Here is a 16,107-nt window from a genome sequence, read left to right as displayed (position 1 = left end):
TTTCACTAGCTACCCTGTTTTCTCAGGTTCTCTGAATCAAACTGAACTTCCTGGAACATGCTTGCTTCTAAAGCTTGCGTTGTGCCTGTGGTAGTAACCTGGGGCTTGCTTTTGCTTCTCCTCATAACCGCTATGATTTGGCTTCATTATCCCACGTGTAGTTGGGCAGCATGTCCGCAGGGACCAGAAGTCGTCCTGTCCATTGAGTGGTGCCTTGCTAGGGCCTTCTTCCTTGAGAATGCATTTGGCAACTGCTGGGAGAGAGAGGCATTCTTTGGGCTCTTGCCATTACCCTTTGGCTAGTGGGGACTGTTCTTGGTGGGTGCCACCTGGTTGTTCCTTGTGAATTTCAGACTTCTGGGACTCAAACTGTGGTCCATTGTCTAACCTGATAGACACGAAAAGACTTTGAGACTTGAAAAGACTATGCATGTGGTCTAAGTGCAATGATGCATATGAAGGTGGGCTAAGCAATTTTTCTTATAGAGTATTGTGGGGAGATATGAAATGAACGCAGTTTTGCAAGCAAGCAACATGATGCAAGTGGGCATCTGTAGTTGCTACACACTAGAGAGCCACCTCTGTGTGTTCATCTTGCTCAGGATTTGACAGCTGTCAAGCAGTGCTTGCCCTTCAGTTCAACTTGCTGCCAGAGATGATCTGGTAGCCCCGATGCGCTTATAGGCTCCACTCTGGTACTGCTCTCTCAAATGCAACTGATGCAGTCGGCAAACTCTCTTGCAGCTGAGCTCTCTGTGCACTGGGACAGTCCTTTGTGCCCTTTGTACAGATGGCACTGCACTTTCTTCTTCCTCAGTGATTTTGGGATGATGAGCCAGGTATATTTAACCAGTGGCTGGAGGCGACTGTGCCTGAAGTATATTCTGCAACCTCCAGTGCGTTGCTGCTGCTTTTTTCAGGCCAATATTTTGTGCAGTGCTCCCTTAACTTGCTGCATGCAGAATGTTGTCTGTGCGCTGCCTTTGTTTCCTCCTGGTAGTGGTGTGAAGCTGTCAGTGAGCTCGTAAAAAGCCTTTCCAGCTGCTCTTGCATATTCCTTGGGGGCTCCACCACACTCTGTGGAATGCATTTTCAGTCCACATGTCCCTCTGTCAGCAGCATACTCAGTGGGTGAGCCTCAACTTGAGCCATTGGATTCTAGCTGGAATGCTGTAGACCTCTCTTTCCCTCTCTCTCCCAGCAGTGGAACTGGTGGTCTGTTTCCTCATGAAACTTTGTCCCTGTAAGGAACCTCTCGAAGTGTTCGCATGCTCAGGCGTGTGCTTCATTTCCAGCTTGAGTATTTATTTATATATAGTTGTTTATTTATCAATACCCTCAAGGTAGAACATTGCAGGGGGTAGTGGGTGAAGTTGAAAGTGATATATACACAGCTGCAGCTGAGGCATAGAAATAACACGTGTGGTGTGTATTATACATGAATACATAGTTGTGTTATGTAATAGCTTGTGTTGAATATACAATGGTATGAAAAGCATTTTGCAGTGAAGCTTGTAATTGCACAATGACATTTCATCGTATACAGTATAATAAATAGGATTACAGTCGCCGACCGTTTATTCGGACCTCACGGGGACCGCGGAAATGTCCGAATAAACAGGTGTCCGAAAAAACAAATTCAGAAAAAAAAGAGAAAGAAATCGTTTATTTACATGCACTGGCTGATCCCGGGCTGGCGTTGCATATGTCTCCTCGCCCAACGCCGCCTCTCCTCCTCCTCTTCTCCGTTCCTTCTTTCACCACCTCCTCTACTTGCCTCCTCCCCCACATCGTTTCGAGAGCTGTCGGGCCTCATCGCATCTGCACTGCTGCGTGCTACCACGGCGTTCTCGCGGGCTTGCTGCCACCGGCCTGGCGTTGCATAAGTCAATGCTCACGCGCGCTTCAACGAAACGTCTTGATACTGCTACTCGGGGTTCAACAGACCCCTTTCGATGACAAAACGCCGGCTGTAAGCCGCCCTAGGCTAATATCGCATCTCCAGCGCTGCGTGCTACCACGGCGCTCTCGCGGGCTTGCTGCCGCCGGCCTGGCGTTGCATAAGTCAATGCTCACGCGTGCTTCAACGAAACATCTTGATACTGCTACTCGGGGTTCAACAGACCCCTTTCGATGACAAAACGCCGGCTGTAAGCCGCCCTAGGCTAATATCGCATCTCCAGCGCTGCGTGCTACCACGGCGCTCTCGCGGGCTTGCTGCCGCCGGCCTGGCGTTGCATAAGTCAATGCTCACGCGTGCTTCAACGAAACGTCTTGATACTGCTACTCGGGGTTCAACAGACCCCTTTCGATGACAAAACGCCGGCTGTAAGCCGCCCTAGGCTAATATCGCATCTCCAGCGCTGCGTGCTACCACGGTGCTCTCGCAGGCTTGCTGCCACCGGCCTGGCGTTGCATAAGTCAATGCTCACGCGCGCTTCAACGAAACGTCTTGATACTGCTACTCGGGGTTCAACAGACCCCTTTCGATGACAAAACGCCGGCTGTAAGCCGCCCTAGGCTAATATCGCATCTCCAGCGCTGCGTGCTACCACGGCGCTCTCGCGGGCTTGCTGCCGCCGGCCTGGCGTTGCATAAGTCAATGCTCACGCGTGCTTCAACGAAATGTCTTGATACTGCTACTCGGGGTTCAACAGACCCCTTTCGATGACAAAACGCCGGCTGTAAGCCGCCCTAGGCTAATATCGCATCTCCAGCGCTGCGTGCTACCACGGCGCTCTCGCGGGCTTGCTGCCGCCGGCCTGGCGTTGCATAAGTCAATGCTCACGCGTGCTTCAACGAAACGTCTTGATACTGCTACTCGGGGTTCAACAGACCCCTTTCGATGACAAAACGCCGGCTGTAAGCCGCCCTAGGCTAATATCGCATCTCCAGTGCTGCGTGCTACCACGGCGCTCTCGCGGGCTTGCTGCCGGATAAACAAACAAAGCGGCTTCTGGATTGCCTTGAGATGGCTTACTAAGCTGCGGCCGGAACTGGTGTGGCGCGCCACCATGCGGCGCGCTACCGAACCACGCGGAAACGATGATGATGAGCGGGAATTTGCAGTAGCGCCACCTCGCGGGGCAGCAAGGAGGCTCAGTTCAAAACAAAAATGGCGTTGAGCGAAGTGAACCGCGCGTCGGTGAGCGTCGGTGCGGCAAGTGCTGCCGGTCGAGTTGGCTCAAGGAGTGTCCGAAAAATCAAACGAGAGGCTGCAAGATGTCCGAACTTTCGGCAGTTGTTATACATTACGGTCTATGGGGAGAGTGGCGGTGCCACGAAGCAGTCTGAATAATCGAGCATGTCCGAATTTTTGGAGTCCGAAAAATCAGTCGGCGACTGTATATAAACAAGAATATATGTAAGAAACGGCTTCCATCTCATATCGTGCGGGGCGCCGCGGAAGCGCTTTTCTGCGATGCCACAGCAAAGCGTGCACGATTTGAGCGGTGCTATAACAGTGAAAGCTGGTTAATTCAAATTTCTGGATAATTTGAACTGTATGAGTTGGTCCATCCATGCTCCATAGGACTCTGTGTAAAAAATAGCCCGTTAATTTGTACCTGAATGAGTTGTGTAGCCGATAACGAACTACGCGTCACCGCTCTTGGGCGGCCTGCGCACGTGGCGAACCAAGGAATGCTTCCTCGAGGCTGCGCTGCCTCTTTGGAGGAGATGTGGTGAGGGCAGAAATGGCGTGGGAGGTCACTGGCGAGGTGCGATACTGGGTAAATGGGTAAGGGTGGCAATCAGACATGCTGCAGCATCTCCTTGCACTCTCAGTATGAAACCGCACGGTCGCACGGGAAACGACTTCCGCGAAATGAACGATTCGGAGTTCTTGCAGTTGTTTGCTGTGTGCCTTCGTCTCAGCCTTGTAGTGCCCTTTGCGTCGCATTCCATGCGATTAACTGCAGCCTTAGATGTCAACTTACGTGGTGTGCCCCGATGTATGATTTAGAAATATCATCCGTTTGTGGTAATTACCGTGACAAAAGACTTCAAGAGGAGACTGAAACCATGCGTGTAGTTGACGCCGGTGCGTTATTAGGATATCGCCAAAAAGCATGCTCATTGGTTTGGCAGTTTGCGACTCAGGGTGGGAAGGCTGGTAAATTGGGCAGCATGTGAGTGGCTGTACAGGGACGCTTTTCGACCTGAACAATCACGCAACCTCCGCGACTCTCGGGTGTGAATTTGCGAGTCCTTCATGTTGTAAAAAAGCAGCAGCCGCGGGATGGTCGCACGCTGCTCGATTTTCCAGCCTTGTGACCTCATGCTCAGAGGCGGTTGCACGCCCCTCTAGACTCCAGTGCGGCCCTCTGTTGTGCAAGTTCGGACGTGCCGAACACTGCCTGCCTCTTCTTCAGTTTTAAAGTCAAAGTACAGGCCTTCCGATAAGTTTGGTCTTTAGAACAGAAGGTGTTGCCTGTTGCCTTCCGGGAAATCAAGCAGGTGATGGTGGAATATGTTAGAACAGTAAAATAGGTAATTTCATTACCTGACTGCTTCCTAATCACAGAGCACCACATATTGTGTTCACTTTCATTAGTTCGAACTTCGGTTAATTCGAACTGCATCAGCACCCCCATGGTGTTCAAATTAACGAGCTTTTACTGTACACAATACCAAGGTTAGTTATCCTAGTGTGCATTGTGCACAGTGGACTGAAATAATCATAATTTGTCAATCGTTGCAACTTAAGCGGGAAAGCAGTTAAATTCTTTCAATGTTCGGGGAATGAATGAGTCGGGTAATGTTTTAGTGCGGCATGAAATTAAACCAACTTTGTGTATGTGGTCTGAGTGCAGGGATACATGTGACGGTGGGCGAAACAATTCGTCTTGTAGAGTATTGGGCTGAAATATCTTATGAAATAAGCATAATCGTGCAAGCTTCTGGTGTGATGCAAGTAGGCATAAGTTCCAAGTTAGATTTCACCATAGATATTCTGGATGCGCGGTGATAATTGGAGAGGATAGAACAAGCAGAATTCTTTGGAATCATTTCTAGCTCGTTAATCAAATTGGTAACAGGGGGATCCCAAATTGACAGTGCATACTCGAGCTGCAAGTGAATGATGATTTTGTAGAATAGTAAGCTTAGTGTTAGCTGGGCTGCGTGAAAGCTGTGTTTTAAGTATCCAAGCATGCAGTTAGCTTTGTTGACGATAAAGGTGACGTGAGTTTTCAAGCACAGGTTAAGAGGTGACATGAATACCCAAGCACTTGTATGATATTACAGATTCCTGGGCGGAATTGTTTAGGTGATATGTTGGTAAGTTGCTGGTTGTTCGGAATATGTGCGTGAATTTACATTTAAAAATTTACGTTCCATCCCTTCTTTTTGTTCCACTCAGTTCTTTGGAACCAAAAGTGACTGTGAACACGTTGTGACCAACCTTGTCGCCCCTTAACCATAAGGGTATGTGCCATCAGAGGTTCATAAACTGCAGTCAGGGATCATAAAGTGGGAACATTGTTGCGTCTCAATGGCTTTATCTGGTTGAATACTTGCTGCTGATGGGCATGCCATTTCTGCTTTGGGTCCTTTCTTAGGTGTTCCCTGAGGTATGTCAGCTTGTCAGACATCTTGGGTATAAACCGTCCCACCTGGTTAGCCATGTCTATAAATTGGCATGCCTTGGTTGCTGTGAGTGGTGTGAGAAAGTCCACAATCCTTTCTGTATCTGGCAGGGCCCTCCTTTGCCTGGAATGTGGCCCAGGAATCTCGCTGAGGCTTTTGTGAACTGGCATTTATCATTCAGTGTCAACTGCACAGCTTGCATTCTCGTGAAATCTTCCTCTAGCCACTTGCCAAATTTTAGCAGCATTTGCTCTCGTCTCCAAGATGTCATCCATGCAAGGTAAAACCGGATGCTCCCCGGTGAGCCTCTGGAAATGTTCAGGCACTGAAGAAATGCTAAGGGGTAACCTCTGAAAACAAATCCTTCCTAATGGGCTTGTGAACGTAAGTGTCAGTTCTCGGGGAGTTTTTGCTGCCAAAATCTCGCTTTAGCATCTTGCTCTGAAGAGAGGCCTTGACACCTGGGAAGCATCCAGGGATCTTCTATTGAAGGCAGTGCCAGCTTCTCACTTTCAGTACTTCTGTTCAGATTGTTCAGATTGATGGGATATTTACTGTGCCTGAATTGCTTCTCTTTTTGGGCGTGAATAATGGCAAATTTTTACTAGTCGGTTAAGGTGTACTACCGGATAGTGCGCACTGTTCCCGCCAACTACGTATTAACGGGGTTTTACTGTACTGACTTCATTTGGTTTTGGGATCACTACCATTGCTCAGCACCATGTAGTTATGCCGTCTTTGTCAGCCTCAACATTACTTAGCCATGCCAAGGACACTGCAGACTGGCCTTTGCTTTGAGCTTGTTCGGATATTCTCGTCGCATTTTGTGTAGCCCACTGTGGAAAACTTCACTTTGTATTTTGCACCGGGATCTTCTTTCACAGGTTGTACAACTGGTGCGAGCCTGAAAGCTTCCTTGACAACCTAGAGGAGTTACGTCCAGGCCCTCTACTTCGTTTAAATCTTTGAAGCACATTAACTAGCGTAGAGGTGAAGAACAGGGCACGTGCTAAACTTGCAACTGCGACGGTGTCCTGTCCCTTAGCTGAGTGCCTTAATGGGCACACCTCATCGCATGCAGCCTTTCTGCCAGAACTGAGTGCGACTTTTAGTTTAGCCGCCACCTTGAATGGTGGTCCTCCTGCACCATGCAGTTTTACTGCGGTTGCTTTAACTGCTTTCAGATTTGTCACTGTTATTATCAGCACTATGACGACCCCACATACTTCGCGGGTCCACACAGGACAGAGGGGCAAAGAGGCTGTCTGCTAGACTCAGTTCGAACAAAACAAAGCATCTAGGACAGCGTCACATCCTTGCAAGCCTGCAACCAGCTAGTCGTGCACCATTTCGTCTTGTGGTGTTCTGTTCCTGCATTGGAACACCAGTCTGTGTACAGCTGTTACAAATGCCGCCACTGTTCCACTCTGGGTTCTCGCTTCCTCTTGTGAAATGTCACCATCTTGTGCAGCAAAAGCTCGTTAATTAATTAATTTGGAAATCCATATAATTCAAACAGCTGGCACAGTCCCTGCCTTTGGCCATGTAAGTTTATGATGTTGGGTGCTGACTAATTCGAACGTGATGCCTCTCACAGCAGTTTATTGAATGGCTTCTGGAACGGAGGCCGCGTCCAGGTGCGACTGGCACGGCAAACAATCGTCAAGATAGCCCAACTTATTTTCATGCTGCAGAGTTTCCTGCGCGCCTCTGACATGCGTGCAATGGCAGATGTGGGGAAAAATGGACGGTCCCGTCTCTGAGAATAGTCTGATCGCTTTGTTTCGGTTTTGCTTGCCTAAGGTTTGTGCTAGCCCACTACTACCGTGGCTATCGGCTGCACATGTGCCAGCCAACCGAGTCCAGCTGTGCATTGTTTAGGACGCTGATTGGTGCCACTGCGCATTTCTCTCGCTTCCATCCACGTGGTTTTTCCAGTGCATTGAAACTGTGCACTCATGACGTTCCGTTCTCTCTTTGTGTGGTGAAGCTTCCTCACACGTTGCGCAGCCGCTTTTAAGGGGGCTCCGCAGCTGTTGTGTCGCACTGTGAGGGATGCCGGAGAGGCCCTTACCATTTTAGAGCTGTTCTGCTTCTACTCTCCTGACTAGTTGCACATGATAAAACGTGATGGAAATGTGAAAAACAGTTACTGTTGCGCTGTTCTCTTCTCGAAAGTAGGCAACCATTGCGCAGTTTTCCACCAAGTAAATTTACCGTGATGCAAGCAGGTCTTGACATTTTTTCAGGGTCATAACTCGAACTTTTGGATAATTTGAACATTATCTTCCAGTGCCTTGAAGTTTGAATTAACTACCTCTTATTGTGAATGGTTTTTGCTGCTGAATGACTGCCAAGACTGCAGTCGCTTTCTCATTTTCAGCCAGTGTTGATGCGGTCAGAATATCTTGTGTATCTCCTTTCGGGCAATAAATTAGAGCATCTGTCTGAGCTTCTCTATTTGTTCGATCAGTTGCAGTGTTTGCTTATATCTCATGACAGCACGTTGCCCCGCTTTTCCACCTACTGGAAGTCAAACTGTGCACGTCGTGCAAAGCACAAGGTCAGCTTGCCAGGCTATTGCTCTCCTGCCACCATGCTCCCGACTTCTCCATAACTTTCTTCACTGCCTTCGCCAATGCTTGCGTCATCTTCGTTTCCCATGTGCTAGTGGCCGTCTCGCCTTCTCACTTGTCTGGGACGTACCTTGCACTTTGGTCCTCGTCTCACAATTGAAGCTGCTGGCTCTTATATCATAGAAGTTGCCCAATGCTGACAGCACAGAAGCAGAGTTTGACTGCGTTGTTTGCACACCAAGGTGTTGTCTTCCCAGCCATGTCCACCTTCCTTTTTCTTGTGCTTACATCAACAACTTACATCAGTGTGTCAACTAATAAGGGAGTAATTACTCATTGACGTCCACCCGAGCGCAGCCATAAGGCTACAAAGGAACCCCGGACAAAACGAACCCCGGACCAGGACGAATTTTTCTTCAACTGCGAAGTTTCTGAGAAAGCTGTATAGCTCTCCTTTGTAGCCGTATGGCTGCTCTCGGGTGGATGCCAATGAGTAATTGCTCCCTTATTAGAAATCTACTCCACCTTGGGGGTGTTGTTCAGAAGTGAGGATTTTCCAGGGTTCTTTTTTTTTTTGAGGTTATGTTGTGCTCTTACGTATGTTGTAAAAACTTGACAGCTAACGAAGGAACTTGATATTGGACTCGGGGCAAGTGCATGAGCAGCCAGAAGGTAGGCGTTAGGCGGAACGTTAAAGGGGCCTTGAGAAATTCAGTGAGCATGAACAAGCCCACCCAGTTGCGAGACCATGTGCTAAGGAGTACCTAAACCAAATATGATTAGTCTGCGCAAAACCGGGAACCTATAGTCTTGCTCCAAAGTTTGCTTTGCGTTCCTTGAGCCTCTCGGTCTTGGTTTGACTTTGTGGTGTCACTCTTATTGCTATAACCTCACAATGGCCATTGGGTAGCTGTTGGCTGGACTCTTGTGGTGTCAGGAGTGGCAGGTGCAAGAAGGAGCAGAAAAGGCGAGAAAATGATCCAGGCAAATGGGACGAGCTGTGCGCTTAGGCTCACAAGTGAAAAAAGAACGAAAACATTTTTTTGCAGTGTGGGTAAGTTCTGCTGGAGAAGCAAGTGCAAAAGCAGGACAAGTAAAAAAAGTAAGGCTACACTGCATGACCAGCTACAAGACCAGCTGGCCCTCGTGTGGGAAACCTTCTACCACCTTAGCAGCTCACGCCCAAGTTGCTCAATAAAGTGTGCTCTCCCTCTCTCTGTCTTGCCCAACTTACCGTCGTGTTGTAGGAGGTCCCGGGTCATTACAAATCACAAGAGGACAGGGAAGCCTTGAAGTGCAGTTGAACCTCGTTATAACAAAGTTGAAGCGGCCTGGCGATTACTTCGTTGTAGCCATAGCTTTGTTATAACCCATGTTGACAAAGCTACCAAGGGGAATCTGCATTCCTTTGTTACATCCATTATTTCGTTATGAACCGTATCGTTGTAACAAGGTTCAACTGTAGTTGAGGAGCAGTTTTTGATCGATGATAAGGCTGCACAAATCTCATTTGAAAGTTGCTTGCCATAGGCTGTCCCACAAGTGGTGCTGCTTCCTTCTCGGCATGTTTTATTGCTTGTGTTCTAAGGTGTTTTTGGTGCCCTTGAAGACAGCAGCATGCATAAGGGGACTAATGTGGGTTGATGGCCTTCTAGTTGGATGCAGGAAAATATCCCTGAGTGGATGCCAGGGGAGAGGGAGGGGAAGAGAATGCTTGAAAAGAAATGGGGAGGCGGGCTTTTCAGGTGGCTTGGGAATTGGTAGAGGTGGGTGACCAGAGGACGTCCTGTAGTGTACTCGGCCCTGCCAGTGGTGGGGATGGGTGTGCAGAGGGCACGGTTGGAGGTTGTGACCGTGGAAGGGGGTGGTGCCCGCAGGTGGAGAAGGACCTGTCGGACGTGAGCCCTGGCCAGACGCCCATCCCGGAGCTGGCGCACTTTGTCCTGGGCCTGGAGAGCTGCTCCCACCAGGACCCAGACTTCATAGCCTTCTGCGTCCTCAACATGATCATGGGTGGCGGAGGCTCCTTCTCAGCGGGGGGCCCTGGCAAAGGGATGTACACTCGGCTCTACACCAACGTGCTCAACCGGTACGTGGGAGAACCACTCCTTGTTCAAAGCCACGGACGGTTCCACTCCTGGCAGTGTGCTCTTGTCCAGAGATGGTTGGCTTTGTTAGGTGTTTCTCGGGACATTGTTTCCTTACACTAGGTGCTTCTGCAACATTTTTGTCAAAAATTTCTGCTACAGTTAGAGGCCTTTTTCTCGAAGTTTTTCCGGACAGCCACAGGTTAAACTAGGCCACTACTGTGGCAGTGCATGAATGTGTGCCAGCTTCGGTATCGAAAACAAATGCTTCTGAAGCAAAGTGCATACTGTTGCCCACCGTTGCCCCACCATCATTATCTGTGGGTTGCATTGAACTGCCAAGTGTTTGATTAGCTTTTCGTGAACAGCTTCTATTAAAACCTGCACTTGCTTCAGTGCACAACCTTTGATTTACTTGTGATATATAGTTTGCTGCACCTAGTGCCATCTGTGAGTTTTCATGCTGCCTTCTCAGTGACCATTGAAATTTGCCACGTGGCAGTGGCACATTTTGATGGCTCTGAGAAGTTAGGGGTACACTTCAGCGTTCCGCCTTTAAGGGTTTGATGCGGTAGTGTTGATGGCTGCCTTCAGCAGTTCCTGTTCACACGCAGTCACGGTTTTTTGTTCCTATTCACACATTTGTCACTATTATCACAGCACAGTTTCCACATTCTTGTCTTCAAACTCTTTCACACTGCAGTTTATGCACATAATGTTACTCTAATTCGGGTTTCACTAATTAGTATATCTCTCATTCACTTAATTAATTACCCACCGCAATGGCTCAGTGGTTACGGCGCTTGGCTGCTGACCTGAAAGACGCGGGTTCGATCCCGGCCGTGGCGGTCGTATTTTGATGGAGGCGAAATTCTAGAGGTCCGTGTACTGTGCGATGTCAGTGCACGTTAAAGATCCCCGGGGGATCGAAATTTCCGGAGCCCTTCACTGCGGCGTCCCTCATAGCCTGAGTTGTTTTGGGGCGTTAAACCCCCCTAAACCATAAAACTTCACTAATTACCACTAATTACAGTCAAGCCCACTTATAACAATATTCAAGTGCCATGGAAATACCATTGTTATAACCAATAATTGTTATAACAGGGTTGTGCCAAAAAAAAAGAAAGGATGACAAACTTCAGAGCATTTATTGACAGTAAATACCCAGAGGGGTTTGATTGTTCTAATGCCTGTAAAAGCTCATTAAATCGAACTTCAGGGAACCAGAACAATGTTCACCGTTCACCGATGACCAAAGCACTGCCATCACTGCGCCACTGGGAGCTTTGCGCACCTCCACGTCACAGGAATCAAGCCGGCTTTTTGGAAGCTATTCTTATGGGAAATTCAAGAAGCATGCAGAACCAAGGGTGCGGTGACAGCTGACAAGAGAAAAACCGCGCTGGCTGCATGCACGCGCGCTGCACTGACTGATTAGGGGTACGCATGGCGTGCGTAGCCAATGCAGCAATGCAGCAGCTCTCCTGACGCGATGACGCCTGCCTCTTTTGCTTTCGTGGCGTTGCTGCGCCAGCTTAGCCCACTGGTCGGCCCCACACGTGCACGCTTTTGTGTTGTAAGCATGGTTTTGCTGGTGTGGTTGTAGCATTTCTTTTCTTTTTCTGTAATGGTTGACACTCAGTTACCAGATTTAATTGTTATAACCAATAATGTGCCCTGACTGCATTGCTATAAGCAGTTTATTTTACCATAGAACACATGGCAAAGGTGATGGTGCCATGACCGACCATTGTTATATCCGATATATTGTTATAACCAGTATTGTTATAAGTGGACTTGACTGTAGAGTGTTTGTTCAGCTGCTCTGGTGGTGGCCCACTCAGGGATGGTGCATGTCACAGGGCGATGCACATTGTGTGCGCAGAGACTGCGGGACTTGTGCAAGCCTGCTCTATGCAACCCAAGAGGCACTTGCATTTAGCTGACCACAGTGGGAGGCACTGATGAGTGGGTCTTACCTTGGCGTATCTTTTGTCCATTCTTCTGAGACAGAGCCAGGGCATGGCCTGGCCATGGTGCGATGTGCTTGAAGGGATCACCCCTGTGCCTGTCTTCGGGCCGTGCCAGCTATTTCTGTGCAGCGGCAGATGCCTGTTTCACTTGTGCAGGCCTGCAGGGGCCCATGCAGCACTGAGGCTTCCTTTACATTGTCTGGGTGTGAAATGAGATGCTGGTTACAAAATGACATCTCCTGTGAAAAATTTTACCCTTGGAGCTTTTTCTCTGCCATGGGAAAAATGGCCTTATTTTATGGGTTCTGTTAAATTTTTTGCGTCCAAGAACTGTAAGGTATAAAATTTAATGCAACACATCAAAATTAAGTCAGTTAAACACACTTTTTAATAATATGAGATTCTTTATAGTGTTTCATGCCTTATCAAATTTTATTTCTGAAATCAAGGTCTTTAGAAAAAATTTGAAGAAAACTTGCAATGATATGCATGTATCTGAAAAGAAAAAAATTTGAAAGAATCTTTGGAATATACAGAATGTGCCTACCAATAGCAAATACTTCTGAAAAAAATCAAAGTTCCAGCTCGTACAGTTTTCTGGCTAGAAAACAATCACTTCTGGCCCTGTAGTTGGGCATGCCATTGGGTGAAACAGTCTGCCTAGCCCTTCGCATTGCCGGCGGTATTAAGTTCTGCCCAAATGATGCGGAAACCCTCGAGATGAGTCGGATAACATTTGTGAAGTCAGTACCCTTTTAAAAAAATGATGGTCGATTTGAGTAGCTAGGCCAGTGCGAATTAGGTGCGCTAGCAGTTCAGTTTTCCCTTCGGTTCTGCTGTTCAGATCCAGTGTTCACGGAGGGCAGTTGTTGGGACAACGATCATGGGCTAATGTCCGTATACGCAGAATTTGTCATTCTCTCCACACACGCACACGCACACACTGTATAAATGCGTGTAAGGGCCACACTTCCTTTTACCGAATTCAAGGGCCAATTTTCGGGGTGTGGCGCATACACGCGACGTGCAAAAAAAAAATTCCAAGTAAAAACACTGATAAGGGAATGAGTGACATTTATTCCACGTTTAGTTGTCACTCGCGGAGTCTACCAACTCCCAGCTGATGCTGTGTTCTGCTTGCTGTGGTGTGCGCTGATCCCACAAGAAGTTGTGCAGCATGTCCGCTGTCAACGGGTAGCCGTTGTTCCACTTTTCCATCACATAGGAGAGCAGCTCTTCTTCCAGTTCGGGAAACTTGCACGGCTTGCCTCGGAAAGCCCACTTTTTGCAGCTTGTGTTCCTTTTGGTTTGGATCCTTGTGCTTGCACCGTCATCGGACGCACGTCCCAGGCACGTCGAATTTCCTGCCCACCACACACTTGCCTTGTTCGAGAGCAAACTCCCAGCCGCGTAGCTATTAAGGTGCTTGCCTATCGTGCTAAAATTGCCACACTCGGTGGCAGCATACGAAAGGCAGAACTACAGTGAACTGCCATGCTTCCACAACTCCCGTGCCTTTGACAGCCACAAAAAGCTGGGGCTGGTGATAGTGGTGCCGATGTGGATAGTGGAAGCTTGCGGTGAAGAAAAAAGTTGATAATGATGATGAACTGCGGCCTTGGGCGCCATGCGTGGGCAGCACCTGGAAGCTCCTGTGCGCGGCCTCTGCGATCAAGCGCCCATTGCTCGCAGCCGGAGTTGATCGCGGAGGCCACGGCGCATGCATATAGAAGGCTATTCCCGCGTGGGTCGTGGAAAGTTCGGGTGTGGCCCTTGCACAAATCTTTTTTTTTTAAATATTTCCTTCGGGAAAACAAGGGTGCAGCCTATACACGGGTGTGGCTCTTACACGCGTTTATGTGGTACATACCTGGGCAGGGGCCCAGCACTCGGTGGGCAGGCGAGCAGCCTGCCACAACACTGGCTTCAGGCAAACAGACAAACATGCAACAGCTGAATGCAGGGAATGGCCACTTTAGGTGCTAGCACACTAAAAAACAGGTGGTAATCCTAGCAAAACGTGCGCAAATAAGAAACTAACCAAGGCACTGCCACTGATGTTCTGGGCTGGTTCCTCGGGTCTTCTTTGCCCTCTGAACTAAAGTTGGATGATGAGGCATCATCCTCAGAGTCACTGCTACCTAGATCATTGACAGAATCAACCATGTGCTATGCAGCTGAATCACAAGATTTTCCGTTTTTCAGAGGCAGCCATTCGCAATGTCTACACTCCGCTGTTTTCACAAGTGGTTCAGGAATCACCACCAGGTGAAAAAAAAAAAGACAACCTAAAGAGAGAATAAACTAGTTTTCTAGCTTCAAGTCAGATTGCTCACCATGATCAAGAAAGGTGCTTGAAGCGTTTGGAATTGACATTGGTTGGCAGGCTAACAGTGGTCAGTGGGCACAGTAAGGCAAGAGTTAATTAAATTAATTCATCGCTAGAGGCTTGCAAGTGACTGCGACTGAAACAGGTACGGTGGGACATCTCAGGTCTGCACTGTGTGTGCTGTGCTAGTCAGGCTGGTGGTGTTCAGGCGGTAGAGCTGGGTCATGTGGCCAGTCAAAAAATGTGCTTCCAAGTGTAGTTTATGTTTGAGAAAAAGGAGCTGTCTCTTTCCGGCTGTGTAACTAAGGCACCTTGCAGGTACCACTGGATGTACAATGCCACAGCGTACAACCATGCCTACGGCGACTCGGGTGTCTTCTGTATTCATGCCAGTGCGGACCCTTCACAGGTGAGTCCTCTGCTGTGTGCCCTGTGTAACAGTGTGTGAATTCTTCAGGTGTGGAACAGTTTTCGTGAATGCTGCTCACCGTTTGATCCAGTTCAAGTAGGGGTGTGCAATTGTTTTAAATTTCAAATACGAATTGAAAACGTTTGTTAGTTGAAGTCTTATTCGATTCTAGGAATTTTACATTAGAAAATTTCAGAATATTTGGCAGCGATTGAATACCGTGCAGGCTTTCATAAATCCTTCTATGGCCGAACCACAATATCTGGGCAAATTACAACCAAGGGTCGAGTTTAAAAAGCCAAGAAAACGGTAAAAAGGCATCCTGTTTACTTTCTGCTCTGTCGTTTATCACGTGGACCGATCACATTTGGACACTGCTAGGCTTGGACCTCACTCGAAGTTCCGCAATTGGACTTCCCCATTACCGCACGTGATGAGAACAAGGTAGCTGACTACATGCTTCAAACAATCACAGTGGGAAAGCGCGCAGTTTTTTGCTTGATCCCTTCATAATGCGATACGTACGTACTTAAGGGGGGACCCTGGTCTTGAAAAGAAAATTTTATTAATCTAGATATAGTAATGAAATTTTCAGGCCACATGTATTTTTGTGTGCTGATTTTAGATATGTCATTTAATTTCGTGTAAAACAATTCCTTGAGCACTTGTGTAATTTTTATGCAAGTATTTTGGGAAAAGTTTTGCAGAAAGTTTGCTGCACGAAACTCGCTGAAATGAATGCCATTGGGTTCTCTTGACACCAAGGAATGCAATAAGGGTAAAATTATCATCCTGGCTATCATAGAACTTGAGTTATAGGGTACTGAAGCTGCCACTTCAGAAACAGGAATACACACTTTTCTTCTCTTTTCTGAAGCGACAACTTCAAAACTCTATAACTCAAGTTCTATGATAGCCAGAATGATAATTTTACCCTTATTGCATTCCTTGGTGTCAAGAGAACCCACTGGAATGTATTTCAGCGAGTTTCCTGCAGCAAATTTTCTGCAAAACTTTTCCCAAAATACTTGCATAAAGATTCCACAAGTGCTCAAGGAATTTTTTTGCCCAAAATTAAATGACATATACAGAATCAGTGCACAAAAATACATGTGGCCTGAAAATTTCATAACTGTGACTTCAT

General features: G+C 47.8%; 1 protein-coding gene across 2 annotated transcripts in view; it reads left to right on the top strand.

Moving 5' to 3' along the window:
- LOC149355846 (mitochondrial-processing peptidase subunit alpha) overlaps positions 1–16,107 on the top strand; it is a 59,414-nt gene that overhangs the window by 32,794 nt on the left and 10,513 nt on the right. For both annotated transcript variants that reach the window (XM_089584020.1, XM_089584019.1), the window contains exons 9-10: positions 10,043–10,254; positions 14,873–14,963. In XM_089584020.1, the coding sequence (XP_089440146.1) occupies positions 10,043–10,254; positions 14,873–14,963 (303 nt within the window). The remainder of the gene's footprint in view (positions 1–10,042; positions 10,255–14,872; positions 14,964–16,107) is intronic.

Source organism: Amblyomma mixtum, chromosome 3 (genome assembly GCF_055824585.1).
Source record: "Amblyomma mixtum isolate Tamu chromosome 3, ASM5582458v1, whole genome shotgun sequence".
NCBI classification, from domain to species: domain Eukaryota; kingdom Metazoa; phylum Arthropoda; class Arachnida; order Ixodida; family Ixodidae; genus Amblyomma; species Amblyomma mixtum.
Note: the sequence above shows the minus strand (reverse complement) of the source record. Positions and strands in the feature narration are given on the sequence as shown.